Source organism: Amphibalanus amphitrite, unplaced genomic scaffold (assembly GCF_019059575.1).
Source record: "Amphibalanus amphitrite isolate SeventyFive unplaced genomic scaffold, NRLGWU_Aamphi_draft 000053F_arrow, whole genome shotgun sequence".
Taxonomy (NCBI): Eukaryota; Metazoa; Arthropoda; class Thecostraca; order Balanomorpha; family Balanidae; genus Amphibalanus; species Amphibalanus amphitrite.
Window position 1 is genome coordinate 1,408,585 of NW_024881549.1, and position 15,872 is coordinate 1,424,456.

General features: G+C 55.0%; 1 protein-coding gene across 1 annotated transcript in view; it reads right to left on the reverse strand.

Annotated features, from left to right (window-relative positions):
* LOC122378006 (basement membrane-specific heparan sulfate proteoglycan core protein-like) overlaps positions 1-15,872 on the reverse strand; it is an 80,365-nt gene that overhangs the window by 23,847 nt on the left and 40,646 nt on the right. The window contains exons 24-38 of the mRNA XM_043358714.1: positions 15,537-15,630; positions 10,556-10,693; positions 7,522-7,653; positions 7,007-7,135; positions 6,513-6,666; positions 5,968-6,220; positions 5,055-5,177; positions 4,489-4,641; positions 3,986-4,158; positions 3,614-3,764; positions 3,016-3,161; positions 2,311-2,447; positions 2,078-2,148; positions 661-801; positions 277-414 (exon numbers count right to left, since the gene is read on the reverse strand). Coding sequence (XP_043214649.1) covers positions 277-414; positions 661-801; positions 2,078-2,148; positions 2,311-2,447; positions 3,016-3,161; positions 3,614-3,764; positions 3,986-4,158; positions 4,489-4,641; positions 5,055-5,177; positions 5,968-6,220; positions 6,513-6,666; positions 7,007-7,135; positions 7,522-7,653; positions 10,556-10,693; positions 15,537-15,630 — 2,133 coding nt within the window. The remainder of the gene's footprint in view (positions 1-276; positions 415-660; positions 802-2,077; positions 2,149-2,310; positions 2,448-3,015; positions 3,162-3,613; positions 3,765-3,985; positions 4,159-4,488; positions 4,642-5,054; positions 5,178-5,967; positions 6,221-6,512; positions 6,667-7,006; positions 7,136-7,521; positions 7,654-10,555; positions 10,694-15,536; positions 15,631-15,872) is intronic.

The window sequence follows — 15,872 nt, forward strand, 5'->3', positions numbered from 1 at the left end:
GTGGGGCGGCTCTGGTTGACATTAACACCCTTCATGACCCATTTCGCATACAGAGTAAACCATGTGGGTAACGCGAGTACCATAGAAATCGAGCTATATTTACTCACAATAATGTTGTGACTTCTGCTCAATCATAGCACACCATACAGCCTACCCTCCTTCCACAGACTCACAGATACGCCACAGCCTATTCCGCTCACTCACAGATACGCCACAGCCTGCTCCGCTCCCTCACAGTACACCCACAGCCGGCGCCACAGCCCCCTGCCGACTCACCCCTCGTCCGACCCGTCCCAGTCCGTTGTTGACGAGCTCCTGCGCCGGCGAGTTGACAGAGGTGCCCTCGTACACCGCCTCAGCCAGCTCGTCAGTCAGCTCGAAGCCCTGAGTGCTGTCCGTGAAAATGGCCGTCTCCTGCGAACAGACAGGCAGAGCAGTCAGAGTCAGTGGTATGCCTTCAAGGGTTCATCATTAGACAGCGGAGGTACGATACTTAGCTACTGAAAGCTACTCTCCACCAGTAATTACTGGTAAGGGAGTAAGGTCACGGTGTGAGTTCAAGAGCCAATGACCTTTGGCCGCTAACAGTGCAGGAGCTACTGACCTTTTGCCGGTACCTACCAGTTGGAAGGTCACCGGCCTGGCAACACCGCCACTAACCTTTTGCCGGTACCAGTTGGATGATGTGCACCGGTCGGTGACGCCCATGCAGAAGCAGTTGATGCATCCGTGCTGGTTGGTGGTGCCCAGGAAGAACGCGCTGCTCTTGCACTGGTCACAGCGGGCACCGGTGACAAACTCCTGAGACAGAAACACGAGACGCCGTCAGCCTCTCAGACAGTGGTAGGCATACAATAGTCATCAGAATGCGAGTTGATAAAATTGAAACATTGGTCGGTTTGTCACTTTGTCAATTTGTTTGTCAAGTAGCCATCGATCTATTTAAAAGTTAAGTTTGGACACTACGTTTCACGAAAGGCATTCGATTGGCACTGATTTCAAGTGATGTGAAAAAAGTCGGAATCAAGCCTGAGTCGCGAGACCCTTGAGCTCGCTCACAAACAGCGCACGCTAGGATATCGTTATGGCAAATTACGTCGCACGTCAAAGTATGGTTTACTGTGACTCTTCCACGCTTATCATGACGCGCCAGTAGGAGAAGTGACAGAGATGGTAGACATGCTGCAGGGTAGGCGACGGGGTTCGGGGAGTCCGGCGGGCCGTCTTGGGCTCCGTGCGGGCGGGCGGGCGGGCGGCTCTAGTGCAGGGTCTACAGGGTAGGTATGTGCCGCGCCGGGGCGGTGCCGACCGCTCCGACGGTCACTTACCTCATCCTCCCCGCCGGCCAGCTGTGGAGCCGGCGCGGCGAGAGACAAGGGAGACAGAGAGAAAGAGACGGCCACAGTGAGACACGTGCTCCGTCACACACGCGCCGGCACATGGGACGGGCCGCGGGCGGTGCCAGGGGCGGTACGTGGGCCACGTGTGGGTAGGGTAAGGCGCAGGGTACACCACGCTATACAGAACAATTGAGCCAATATGCCTACCCGAAACATGCCCGAAAGCTGTTCAGCTTTTGTTGTATTTTTATGTACTGTTCAACAAGGTTCTCTGGTGACTTAGCACTTGTAAAACTATGTGATACTCGAGAAGTAAAAATAAAAAACATTATTTTGTTCGGTATGTTAATTCCAATAAGATCATTTCCTAACAAAGTCAACTATAGGTAGGTCATTCCTGACTGAGCATCAGGTCAGCGCCAGAACAGCTCGCGGGCCTGTAGCCCTCCCAAGGAAGAGGCGGGCGTCCGTCGGTCCGTCTAGGCATCGGGGTGAGTGTCAAACGCCCGTCTCGAGAGGGGTTTATAATCAGCGGTCAAATGACGGGCCTGTGCGCCGGTAGGGGCTGGCTCTACAGGCTGTGGTCGCACGGAGAAGCGCCGAACCGGGTATATGTACATATACACTGCCAGTGTCATGGGCCGGGTGGGGACATGGGCGAGGGTAGGTGCAGGCTGCACGCGGGTAGGGTGAGTGCCGAGAACAGTACAGAGCCATAGCGGCGTGGCAGGACGTACCTTACAGCGGCAGAGGCCGGTCTGCGGGTCCGGAGTGGGGTCGTAAGATCCGGCAGGGTCACACTGGGCCTCTGGGAACAGAACAGAGTGGGTCTGGTCACATGGGTGCCACACAGAGCGAACTATCCAACCAGCAAAGCACAAAATCAACTTGAGTGGGAGTTGGGCCGTTATTCGTTGAGCACGGGCGGGACTGCGGTCAGCAAGGGCCATGGCTGGTCGTTGCCCCTTACCTGTGGTGCACGGGACGCCCGCCGTGGGGTTGCCCTGGTAGCCGGGCGCGCACCGCTCACACTGACGGCCCACGTAGCCCGGCGGGCAGTCACACGTCACTCGGTCGTCCGAGCCCAGCCGACACGTCTGGCCGAACCTGGCGGGACCACACGGGCATTGGTACGGGTCAGCCGGGTCGGCAGCAGCCTTTGAGAGGAACCGATCGTCTGAAGATTCATACCTGCTTATGTTCATACACAGCCTGCTACACCAACCAGCTGCACAATGGCAATACTATCTATAACAATGAAATCACTTATGAAATTCGAGTGACTCATTCAATAGCCGTTTTCACGACGGGCTATCCTGCGAATGCACCTGATTTGACCAAATCTGCACCTAATTTCTTTTACAGCAAATATCTTCATTTTATGAATTTATTTCAGTGTTTTAATCGATGATGCTCTCTGATAATATGACAAAGCAGGCATATAAGCAATTAGTGCAACCCTAGCTGATAGCTGCTAAGAGACTCACTGAACCTGATTTGACCAAATCTGTACCTAATCTGTACCAGATATGCACCAAATGTGTACCAGATGGCCGTCGTGAAAACGGCTAATAACATACATTTACCGAGTTTGATATCAGCCATACGTGAACTAGCGAGGTTTTCTGCACGCAATGACTGGCGTAAAAAATGAGTTGAGCGCGGTAATACTGACTGTCCAGGTCCGCCGGGACACTCGCACGGCCGGCAGGGGATGCGCCGGCGCGGGTCGCCGTACTGGCCCGGCGGACAGTCGCGCGGCCGCTCCTCACACCGACCCAGGTACTGGCCCGCCGTCCGCTCGTAGCCGGGAGCGCACTCCTGCGGGGCAGGGACAGTGGTTATAAGCGGGACATCAGGTACTGGCCCGCCGTCCGCTCGTAGCCGGGGGCGCACTCCTGCGGGGCAGGGACAGTGGTTATAAACGGGACAGCGAGAGAGGTGCAATGGTCATACGAAACGTGCTATCACCCGCAACATATCCAAAACGTGTGTCATGGTCTTACAACATTGTCAGCTTCGAGCGGCAGTTGGGTGCATTACTGGTGTCACTACTGGGCGCAACTGGCGTTCGTCTGAAGGCTAACCACGCCCGGCCTACACAGTACTAAGGGTTGAGTTGTAGGCTGGTATAAGCACCATGCTTTTCGTTATGATCATCCGAAGGATGGAAGCCGGCGCCAGGTTTGATCGCCGGATCTCTGTGACTTCGGCGGCTGGGCCGGTCAGTGTGTGAGGGGTCTGTGTCAGTGCGAAGGTCGGGTTACACTCACCTCACAGGAGAGTCCGCTGTAGCCGGGCGGGCAGCGACACTGCTCCACCAGAACGGCCGAGCCACGGCCGCCGCCGGCGCCCGCCGTGGCAGTCTCCAGGCGCACGTTACTCAGAACGCCCTGGTAGCGGCCGTCCGCGCTGAGAGGCACGCTGTCGGAGGAGCCCGGATGTAAGTCAGTCTCCGCACATAGGGACAGCGGGGTGTCTTCAGAGAGAACCACTCCAGACAGAACCGTCTGAGATCCGGAGCTCTTACACTAAGTCAGCGTTACTGACAATCTACTGCGATCAGAAGGCAAGGCAGTGTGGCAACTAGGAAATCCAGCAGGACCCCAGTCCTGGGTCGGGACCCGGCCGGTCCCACAACCTACCCGATGAGGAATTGATCGATGTTCGCCAGCACCATCATGATATCCTCGCGCGAGGCGGGCACGTCGGCGCCGCCGCGCGGGTCGGACCGGTAGAAGACGCCCTCCCTGATCTGCACGGTGCTGTTGGCGTATCCGGCCAGATCCGGCGTGTACTTCAGCACCATACCGTTACCCTGAGACAGCGGCCAGAACACAGCGTTACAGGTCGATTCGGCAAGTTTGGAGTTGGACACACATCATTTGCAGCGCATTGGAGAAAAGAGCGCCGCAGATCTTTCGCTGCGCCAGTACCGTGAACATAAGGCTACCTAAAGCAGATCATTTACATAGCAGTCGTTTATCTGGTTAAGGGAATCAGCAGAAGGTCGCGCTCCTTTCAGGGTTATATCAAAGATATATAAAGGCAGCGGCCGGTCGCAGTTCTATCTAAGGAACGAGAGCGGCCGGCCTCTGTCCTTTCCGGGGACAGACAGCGCCGGTCGCGTTCGTCAGCGCGCACCCACCGTGATGACGACGCTGGGATCGCGGCGTCCGGCTGCCGTGGGCGGCTGCAGGTTGTACCGCAGGTAGCCCCCGTAGCTGTTCAGCTGACGGCCCGTGTGGCTCGCCGGCAGAGCAAAGTACGGCGTACCGGCCACACTAGGCAGCGACTGTACCTGAGGACGGCCGAGGGTATGGGGTTCAGAGAGTGGAATAAATCATCGTGAAAGGTGATCACTACCACCACCAGCGGCAGCAAAAACAGCGGAAGTGCCAACGCACGAAACACAGAAAAAGCACAGTGTGAGAGATCATAGAGCTTTTCATTGGTGGGCGAAAGATAAATGTTGAAGATAAGATCCCAATATCATATCATTATCCCATTAGATCATATCAAGATCATATCATATCATAGATCATATCAAGATCATAGTTATGTCATAGCTACAGGGAGTCTAAGGAGTCTAAGGAGTGGTCTAGCCGATGGAGGAGTAATTAAGCGCTCTAAGTAAGCTAGGATAAGAGTTGTTGCCTGAAGATACCAGCTACGCGCTAAGGTTCCCACGACTGACCACGTCAGTCATCTCACCTGCACCGCGTTACCGGGCGCGACGGTAAGGTAACGGCTCAGCTCCCCGCGTCCCGGCCCGCTGGCCACAAAGTCGGGCGCCATGGCCACTAGCGATATGTCGCCCGGGTTGGGAGGCGGCAGCTGAAACAAAGCGGGGACGAGCGGACGGTCAGACTCGCTGGAGGAAGCAGGTGACCAAACACACAAACACAGGTTCCAGCCCCTAGCTGAAACAGCCAGTGGTGGTGTCTATGAGCGTATAGAGAGTCAGCTCACCTCTGACAGGGCCAGTCCCGAGCTAAAACAGTCAGTAGTGTATGTGCGTGCCGTGTATAGTAAGCTGGCCTTGGCCTCTGACAGCGCAGTACTCTGGCCTCTGACCCGGAGCTGAAGCAGTCAGTGGAAGTGGTATTTGTTGTGGGGAGGGGGTCTAACCTCTGAGAGGGCTAGCCGCAGAGCTAAAACAGTTGGTGCTGAGTGTGTAATTGTATATGTGATTATAGAGTCAGCTAACCTCTGAGAGGGCCAGTCCGCAGCTGAAGCAGTAGGTGGAAGTGGTATTTGTTGTGGGGAGGGGTCTAACCTCTGAGAGGGCCAGTCCGGAGCTGAAGCAGTCAGTGGAAGTGGTATTTGTTGTGGGGAGGGGTCTAACCTCTGAGAGCGCCAGTCCGGAGCTGAAACAGTCGGTGGAAGTGGTGTTTGTTGTGGGGAGGGGGTCTAACCTCTGAGAGGGCCAGTCCGGAGCTGAAGCAGTCAGTGGAAGTGGTATTTGTTGTGGGGAGGGGTCTAACCTCTGAGAGCGCCAGTCCGGAGCTGAAACAGTCGGTGGAAGTGGTGTTTGTTGTGGGGAGGGGGTCTAACCTCTGAGAGGACCAGTCCGGAGCTGAAACAGTCAGTGGAAGTGGTATTTGTTGTGGGGAGGGGGTCTAACCTCTGAGAGCGCCAGTCCGGAGCTGAAGCAGTCAGTGGTGGCGCCGAAGCAGAAGCAGCGCTGGCAGTCGGCGTTGGTGAGCGCGGCGCTGTTGAAGTCGGGCGGCTGACAGATGCCGCCGGCGCCCGATACCACCACCACCGTGTCCGGGATGGCGAACACGGAGCCCTTGATGTTGATGGCCTCGCACGAGTAGGCGCCCTGGTCGGACACCTGGGCGTCCGGACAGGTGAGCGTGCCCTGGCCGTCCTCACTGCCGACGGTGGGAGGGGGGGGGGGGGTCAGCGGGTTCAGGGAGCGGGTCAGATCAGGTCAGCTCGGGTCAGAGACTCAGAAGGGTACAGAGGGAGAGCGAGTCCAATCAGCCAGGAACGGGAAAACAATCGTCAGACCAAAAACCGTATGAAGTTGGATTACCATTGCTTAACGGTCACTTGCACAATAAAAGCCGGCAAATGATCTACCGTGCTCTGCACTGGGATAAATGCCACCAGCTCAACACTGAAACTATAAAAACGAAATGTGCAATGTTGGCGGAGACTCACCTTTCCTGGCTGCACTTGGGCGGCACGTGGCCCCAGTTGAGGCGCCACGAGATCTCCGGCTCGGGCGTACCGTAGGCCAGACACCGGATCACGAACACGGAGCCAATGTCGACCGAGAGCATCGGCGGCGGCGGCTCGACGATCACCGGTGTAGCTACCGACACAGGACAGGGTTCAGATATACGGACAGAGCCAGACGACACCCAGACACAGAATACAGTCGAAGCGGGTCTCACGATAGGCAGTCATAGACATCAATCAGAGCAGCAGACGGCAGTTTCTGACATGAGGATAGGACTGGCTGCATAGCAGATGGGACACTACATTGTGCTTATCCCGACAGCTGGTGGTCCACAGTTAAACCTTATAAGCTAAATATTGGACACAATCTATGACACATTGCTGTGGATATTAGTGAGAAGATCGATTTAAGACACATTGCTCTGTGCACTAGTGAGACTATCAAAGGTCCTCCGTCGCGGCCCGGCACTCACAGCATCCGACCTCGTCGGTTCGGTCCTGACAGTCCACCTGTCCGTCACAATGGAACGCGCGCGGGATGCACTGGCCGGCGCCGGCCGCCGTGTCCCGGCACTGGAACTCGTTGTAGCTGCACGGAGAGCCTGGGGACGCAGAGGGGGTAGAGAGCAGGTCAGTGTGGGGGGGGGGGGGCAGATCAGTGAACAGCGGGAGCTGCGTGGGGCGTTAAGTCACCGGACACGAGAGAGGACACCGCGCCGGCGGGAGCCCAGAGGATGGGGTAACGTTTCTCACTGTACTGCACTGCACGGGAGGCTCAGGGGAGGCAGTTACAGCGTACGGAGAATGGGACGCTGACAAGGTCGCGGCGCTAATGGTACTCCTACCAATCCAATAAAAAAAACATTTTTAGACATTGGTGGTGACTGGTGGTGGACATGGTGGAGCAGCCAAGAAAGGAGAATGATGGGGACAGGCAGTGAAATAAACAGGGAGAGTAGACAGACACGGAGACGGCAATGCAGCGCACCTGGCGGCGGCGGCGTGCATCCCTCCTCGTCTGAGTTGTCTCCACAGTCGTTATCTCCATCGCAGCGCCATGTTTTCAGCACACATTTCCGGTTGGCGCACTGGTACTCGTTGGGCTGACATCCACTCAGATCTGAAAGGACGCAGATGGTCAGAGAGCTGGCAAACGATCAGGTCTGCGGGGCGATACACGGTCAGGGCTGACATACGGTTCAGTCTGCATACGAGCAAGTAGTCGAAGTGAAAACTCAGTGGCCAGTAGTCCATGTGGTCGGAACGAAATGAGCTATGTAGCATATATTTATGTGTTATGTCTTATAGGATGTCTACCTGCCCTATGGTATGGAATAGGCCAACAGTTTATGCAGACCAGTTTGGGTTAGGTCTGTAACTGGTGTATAACAGAACAGACCATTTCACTTCCATGTAAGTCATTCCCAGGCGATATCTGACGTCCCTAGCGAGTACTGCTTATGGAGCTTACATACTATCGAGTGTGATCTTTTCCACATCGCGCGTGACGTTCAGAAGGCTGCTTTAAACATGGAAATTTTTAGCTACATCTACTCCCTCAGTAGTCAGCATCACTCGGTATAGCACTATGACATTTAGCCCTCGGTGTCTATCCTGACATGATCCCATACATACATCCTCTGTGGTTCCAGGCTCAGGCACGTCCTGGCGAACTCATTATCAACAGCTGGGAGCAAAAACATCGCGATGACCTAATCAGACGCTGCCTAAAATGCCATCGTATGACTGTCTGTATTCATTCCACCCTGCGGTTTAGAGCCAGGCGCCAGACCCGGCCCGGTCCAGCCGCACCGCCAACGACCCGTCACCCCAGGGACCCGCCCGAGTTATGGGTCAGTGCGGGGGCGGGGGCGTGCAGCTGCAGCCGTAACTGCAGACTCCTCCGTGCCGGCCGCCGCCGCCGAGTCGGCAGTGTTCCTGTTAGCGTCTGCTCTCGTCAGCGCGGCAGCGAGTGAATCATCTCTCCAGCCGACTGGTCGGCCGTTCAGAGGAGGGCACAGGCCTCCCCCATACGCTGGGCCGACAAATGGACGAATGGACGACATAGACCTCCCTCCCACGCTGCACCCACCGACGGGCCAGCGGACCAATTGACGGACGGACACCCTCGACGGGCCAGGAAACACCACTGTGACCCGCAAGCCGTCCTTCACCAAAAAAAAAATGTCATTTAAACGGGATAGATGTGTGTGGTGTGGTGTGTTTGGCTATCTCACGCTCCTGTTGTGTTTTCTAATATCCAGTGCTGCTGATATCTCATTCTGTTAGAATACCGGTTTGCTGGTGTCTTCGGCTCTTGGCACGCTATCTAGAGCTTCTTCTTCAGTAGCTTAGTCTGCCAGAATCTGCGGCTGCTGGCATCTCGAACTGCTGATACTCCAAGGCAGTCCATCGGACTGGGCCGATGACAGCACTAGCACAATGTCCACCGTCGCTGGATACTGTTGGCGGCACATAGGGCCTTGCTGTCGGCCAGCATCTGAATAAACAGGGCGGCCGCTCGCTGAGGACAGCCACCCCGCCCCCGCCGGAGGGCTGGGCAGCTCGGGTTACATCCGGAGCGGTCACGGCAGTCACCGTAGCACCGGAGCCGGCGGCACGGTCACGGTGTAGTTCCTAGTAAGTTACGGGAGACCGCCAGTTCACAGGTACCGACTACCGGAGCAGACGGGACGTCACCCTAGATGTTGAGCCCACCGGGCGTGTGTAGTTCTAAGCACCTGGGAGAAACAGTGCCCCCAAAATGAGCGGCTAAAAAAACCATTGCATTTGACACGAAGGCAATAAATTTCCCCGCCCTTCCGAGAGAAAAAAGTTGTTAAAACGGAACACGTCCGGTCAATTCTCTAGGGGAAACGGGCCAGTCTTGACTAGTACCGCCCACGGGAGCCGGCCGCGGTCGCGCCGCCGTGCTCCGGCTCCGGCTTCTGGTAGAACGTCCACCGGCCGTCCGTCCGCCAGACTGTCCGTCTGTTTAGATGTTGGCGACAGGCCTGTCCAATTTCTCCGATTCCCTCAGAGTCAGTCCGTGCCGACGCTGGACGGCGCGGGCGGACGATAATAATCAAAAACCGCAGTCAGGGCGGTGGAACGCTGCGCTGGGGCGCTGCTGGAACCGGTTCTACTCTTATGAGCGCCCGACTATCGCGCAACTGATCACTAGACGCAAAAAGACACAAACTATTTTCTTTTACCCATTTCGGTTCGTACCAACATTTGTAAATAGTAGGTACTCAGGGGATATCAACATAAATTCAAATAATCAATAATATTTTGCATGAAAATGTGGAACAACGATGTAGTAATTCATCAAAAGAGATTCTAAAGCGTATTCTGTGTGCCTACTGCCCAGCTTCCTGTCGCAGCATGGTACTGATGGGTCCCACAGCAGCTGGCCAGTTGTGAGTGACAAGAGTGGTCCCGCGCGCTGAATTCTATACTGTTATGGCTGCCGGTTCCAGGAGGCATCAATATTTAGGTTATATGCTGAACTTTTGGGTAGGCCTGGCCGGAATACCGTTAGGCGAGTGGTTCACAACTTTTTAGGTCATTTATCAGCCTGGCCTAGTCGAAACATGGTCCCTCCACAAGTGAGCATTAGGTGAAATAGCCAAGTCCTTTTGCCGACGGTCTGCCCTTCCCCTTTGCAACCCGTTTATTTACGCCCGTACTCCATTTATCGGGCGCCTTGCATCAAGAGGAAAGCGCCCGATAAAATTAGCTCGTTTTCCTTCCTGTATCTAGTAGGACCAAGACATTGTAAACCACAAATCTGATCAAAACCCTTTAACTAGCTGGGTGTCGACGAGACAACGCATCGGCCTTGTGAAATGTAGCGTCTGACTATAATTGTGATGCACTCATTCACCTTACGCTATCCTGATTGCTGTTCTGTCTATGTGTGATGCAGGATACATTGTATCTACTGCGATGTCCTGACCACTGTTCTAGCTCTGTGTGATGTGCAGACCACGCTGCCGTCTCGGCCACTCGGTACTCACTGCAGCGCGACTCGTCCGAGCCGTCCGGGCAGTCGCGCTCGCCGTCACAGACGCGGGCCCGCGGGATACACGAGCCGTCGCGACAGGTGGCCTCCACGCGACTACAGGCTGTCGCCGGCGGCGGGTCGGGGCGGTCATCTGCCCGGACAGGAGTCACCGTCAGACGATGGACACGGTAACAGCGTCAGCAAACGGTGTACCGTACAGCGGTCATCAACAGACAAAGGTACGCGGTACAACGGTTACCACCAGACAGTGGTAAGTGGTACAACGATCACTGTAGGACAATGGAACACAGTAATTCTGTCAGGAAACGGTACAACATATAGCAGTCATCGCATGGGTGGAGCTTTTCCAGGAAAGTTGGTGGGGCAAAAAGTTGTCAAACCTACAATGTCCGATTGTTAAGTTAGATAAAAGTCAACAATGAATCAATTCTTTTCATTACAGAGATAATATTTTGCATTACACAGACATTTCAAAGCTCCTCAATGCGAAAAACATAGGTTTGTTAAGCAGTAATTCCTGCAAATGGGCTTAAGTTGGTGGGGCAAAACGCTTATTGGTGGGGCAAAATGGCAAGTTGGTGGGGCAGGCGCCCCACCAAGTGAATAGGAAGCTCCACCCTTGAGTCATCGTCAGTCAATGATGCACGGCACAACGATCACCACCAGGCATCGGTACACGACACACGGTACAACTGCCAGTTACAGCCGTCAGTCGGAGTTACAAGGACCACAGTCAGTCAATGGTACCGGTACAAGAACCGTTGTCAACCAATATGTTGTTCACCGTACAGTAGCCGTTGTCAGCCAATTAGTTGTTTATAGGACCTTGGCTCACGGTACACAGTCGCCATTTGCCAATGACGCACGGCCCATGGCCACCGTGAGCGAATGACACTCACCGACCGCCAGGTACACACACGGTACTAAAGTTATCGTCGACCAAAGGTTCGACGCTGCCTTTTATATAGGTGTTGAAGACACAACTCACAGACATCTGTTTCGGCTGAGAAAATGCAAAACTGTTTCTTTTTTTTGCGAGACGCCAAAGACGTCTTCAAATGCTCAAGCCGATTTCGTCGGAGTAGGGCGATCGTAGCTTCTCAATTGTTCGCGGTTTAGATGAGACAAAGTCTGGTAGCAATAACCAAGTGTTATTTGAATGCGATAGATTCACGGAAAGCCTGGCTATAGTTTTGCCAGATGAAAAGTAAAGCCTGAGAAGCTGATCGAGAAGCATATGTGAACCTTCCATTTCCGTTCCTGACACACGACAAGAGGTTTCCGTAACACAAAGAGCGCAAAAATCAGCGACACACGGTCTTGCTTGATCTAAAATTTCGTGAAGTACCTGGGGACGAACATTTACCCGCACCAGTACAACACAGATAGCCAATATAAGCAAAGTGCGAAGAAAACGTATAAAATGCACAGAACATTTATACGACGTAGTTGGGTTTGCAATGAAGCTATTCAGATTCTGGAGAACCCTGGCAGCCGTCTGATCTTTCTTGCGTAGGACTGCATGCCACATAGGGTCTAGGGACGTAATCAAACGACGTATTACAAGCAAAAGAGCATCTTCCCAGGAAGAGATGACGACCAGTTCAAGGCATCCACATTCGCGGGTCGACCCGGGGTCAGCTAGGTCATATTAGCCGCCCCAGAGGATCAGGCACGGCAGTAACCGCCCCAGGAAGTCGAACAGCTGGACTTGACACCTCGGTTCAGGCAGAACAGCGACGAGGTCGCGCCCGCAGAGGGGCGCGCCCGGCTCCCACATATGACCGCAGACGGCGTCGTGACCATCGAAGAATCGGAGTCGAGTCTCACCCACCGAAGTCTTTCCAGGCGGAGAGTCTCTACTCTCTTCCGTCGGAGAATCTCGCCCGCCGAATTCGTCTCGCCCAGTACTCACCGAGCTGCGCCAGTGCCGTGCCGACGGCGATGAGTGCCAGCGGCAGCAGCCAGCGGCAGGGGACCATGGTGCGCGGCACTCGCCGGCCACGCCAGCTCTGAGGGCGGCGGCGGCGCGGTCCCCTGCGGCGGCCCGCCGTACACCCTCCGGCACAGCGCCGGACAGCGCCCAGACCGCACAGACACAGCACCTCTGACAGACACCGTACGTGCAGCACAGATGAAAATAAACACGCCATAATGTGAGCGGAGTGGATGACCGTTTTGCGGAAAGCGTCTCGGGGAGACACGAGACTCACCAGTTCAGTGTCCACAGCGAAGGTGCAGCGGTAGAGATAAAACACACAAACGGTTAGCGCTCGAAAAAAGGAGACATAAGTAACACCAAAGGGTCAAACACCGAACAATGTAAGATGAAGAATAGACAATGAAATGTGACACAAAGAAGCGAGTCAGTATCGCACTGCAAAAAGCAAAAAACGTCTGCAATAGATAGCCTGGTTGAGCACGGCCCAGGAAACACCGACAAACCTCGGGGTTACATGAGCAGAGTTAATACGCATTACAAACGGACTACAATGGTGAGCGAATAGGAAAATCCGTTCCTGATACGCATTTACTTGCTCATGTAACCCCGGTAAACGACCCCACGTGCCGACCGGGTCTGGCCAATATATCAGTGGTGCAGGGTAGAGGCCGGGTCAACGCCATGTCTGACTTGACACTCGTATAACTATTCTATTTGCGTGGGTTTGCGGTTTTTTATCACTTACCTATATCATTTGTGAGGGTGGCTGAACTAATTTCGATCACCCTTATTGTCGCCGTGTCTGATCCGACCCAGGTCATCTGTGCCCACTACCCACTGCATGGTTGTCTGGCCTGACCTCTAGCCTAACCCCCTTATGTCCTCTGTGTGGGTGTCTACCCTGACCCACAGTCCATACACTCATTGGTGAGCAACCGACCTAACGTTGGTCATTTGCAGAAACTCTCTGTGTAGCTGTGTGACCTGACTCCGATCGCCCTTAATTTATCTGTAGGTATGAGTGCTAATCCGACCTCAGTCACCTTTCATCCCTGTGTTTGTTCTCAGCCACCTTTTACCCTGTGTATCCCTGTGTTTGTTTTTAAACACACACATTTTGTCCCTGTGTTTTACCTGACCCCGGTCACCTGCACTCCCTGTGTGGATGTTTGACCTGACCCGGTCACCTGTACTATCTCTGTATTGTGTTTGACCTGACCCGTTTACCTGCACTCCTGGTGTGGTTGTGAACCACCAGGAACTCTCCACCGTTGTAGCGCACAGAGATAAGGCCGCTGATTTTGGGCCGGTAGGAGGACACCTTGCCCTCCCGGACCTGGTCCAGCACCCGGAGGTTCCGCGACCTCCAGGGCGCCAGCTGGGAGAGCGACTGGAACGCTCTCTGGCGCTCCAGGACTCCGGGAATCGCTCTCTGACGCCGCAGGAATCTGGCCCACCGACTCCGAGCAGCTTGGAAAGAGACACAAACCGGTACAGCGAGGGAAGGGGTGGAGGAGCAGGCCTGGCCAACGGGCCCTGCCACGGAGACAGCCACTCACACCTGCTGTCAGCGGAGCGGAGAGCCGACACTGCCCGAGGGCGGGCCGCTACCCCATTCCGACCTGCACCGACGGAACACACCGAAACGGAACTCAAACTCAAACCCGAAAAGAGCCTCATAAAGGAACGAACCAAAAAGGAACGGAAGCTCGAGTGGAAGCTCAGAACAAAAGCACCTCAAAAACGGAACGAGTACACGAACGGAAAAATAGTATGAAACTAAGTAGGTACGGCATGGCATGGCATGACGAATAAATGTCAAGTAGCAAAACAAACCAATATCTTCGCCCACTGTTCATAGGGGTGGCAAGGAGATCAGAAGAAAAACAAAAACAAAACAAAACAAGCACACCATCCAAAGCATCATAGTACTTTCGGTGTGGGAGCGTATGTTGAAAAGCCGTGAATAATTCGTACAAAAACGAGGAAGGAAAAATAGCGCAAATATCACACAGGTCTGGGTCGACACAAGTCGTTAATTTTCGCGTCACAGCAGATCCTCGAAACTTGAATCGGTCAACAAGAAACATATTTTGCCATTACACAAGTTACGAAAGCTAAAAATAACGAACATGTCATCGCAAAGGCACGAACAGAAAAAAAAATTCTCAAAATATTTCTCGAGGTCAACAAACTGCAGTGCATTGAGTTTCAATCTCGGATAAGCGTCAAACTTTCGAAATAAACTTCAATGGCCGCTCTGCCGGCGGCTCGGTCGCGTCCGGCTCCCGGTGGCCGGTCTGCAGCCCCCCCCCCCCTCTGGACGACAGCACACGGCCGCACTGTCCTGCCCCCATTCCTGAGTCCGCGGTGCCGCTCCAGCGCGCACCCTGACCGGTGGCCACCGCCGGCGGCCGCCCGCCGACGGCTCTCACATAAACAGAGACGATTGTGAAACGGAAAAGGACCCGTCTGGAGCGACACGCGCTCCTCAGCGGCCGAGTAAACAGCCGGCACAAAAACGCCGGCGGCGACGGCCGGGGGACCGGGCGCAGGCAGCGGGGCGGCGCCCGCAGAGCAGCCGCCAGCGGCGCAAACACTGAGATCATTCAGCGGAAACGCCGGCGGCCGCTGCATGCTCGGTGCTCAGCGCGGCACTGTTTGGTGACCAAACAGGCTGGTCATCACTGCAGCGTGGGCCACGGGGGTCGTCGCGTCCGGAGGCGGCGTCTGCAAAACCCGGTCACACCCCGCCCTCTCCACACACTCACGGTCATACATTCCTACCAGACTGTATACCTACACTCTACAGCTACAGCAGCCGCCCGACGTACAAAACAAGAGACGTCAGGTGCCACATTACGTCATTTTGAGACGCACATAATCGATTTTGCCTTCTGAAACACATTCTGCACCAACAAGCGCTAGTACACTGTTTTATGGGGACCACAACCTGTCTCCTGTATTAGATAGGAACGCGGCGTTTGTCAGCAGGCACTGTACGGTGGCAGGCGCAGCGGTTGGTACTCACAGGGCTCCACCTGAAGTGCGACAGTGACCGAGGCTCCTGGAGTGCTCAGCGGCACTCCCTCAGCCTCACACTGATACGTGCCGCCGTCAGACACCTGGGGACAGACGGGTGTCAGTGGTGGCAGATATCTGTAGTCGTTAGCTACGCACAGGACTCAGCGGCACCCCGCGGCCTCACACTGGTATGTGCCGCCGTCTGACACCTCAGGACGAGCGGGTGTCAGCGGCCGCGGGGATATATTATGCACCATTTGTACAAAGGTGTGGACACTGCACATTGCACAGGGCTGGACGACGGACAGCGCCGTAAGCTGAGCAACAACCGGACAGATAACGT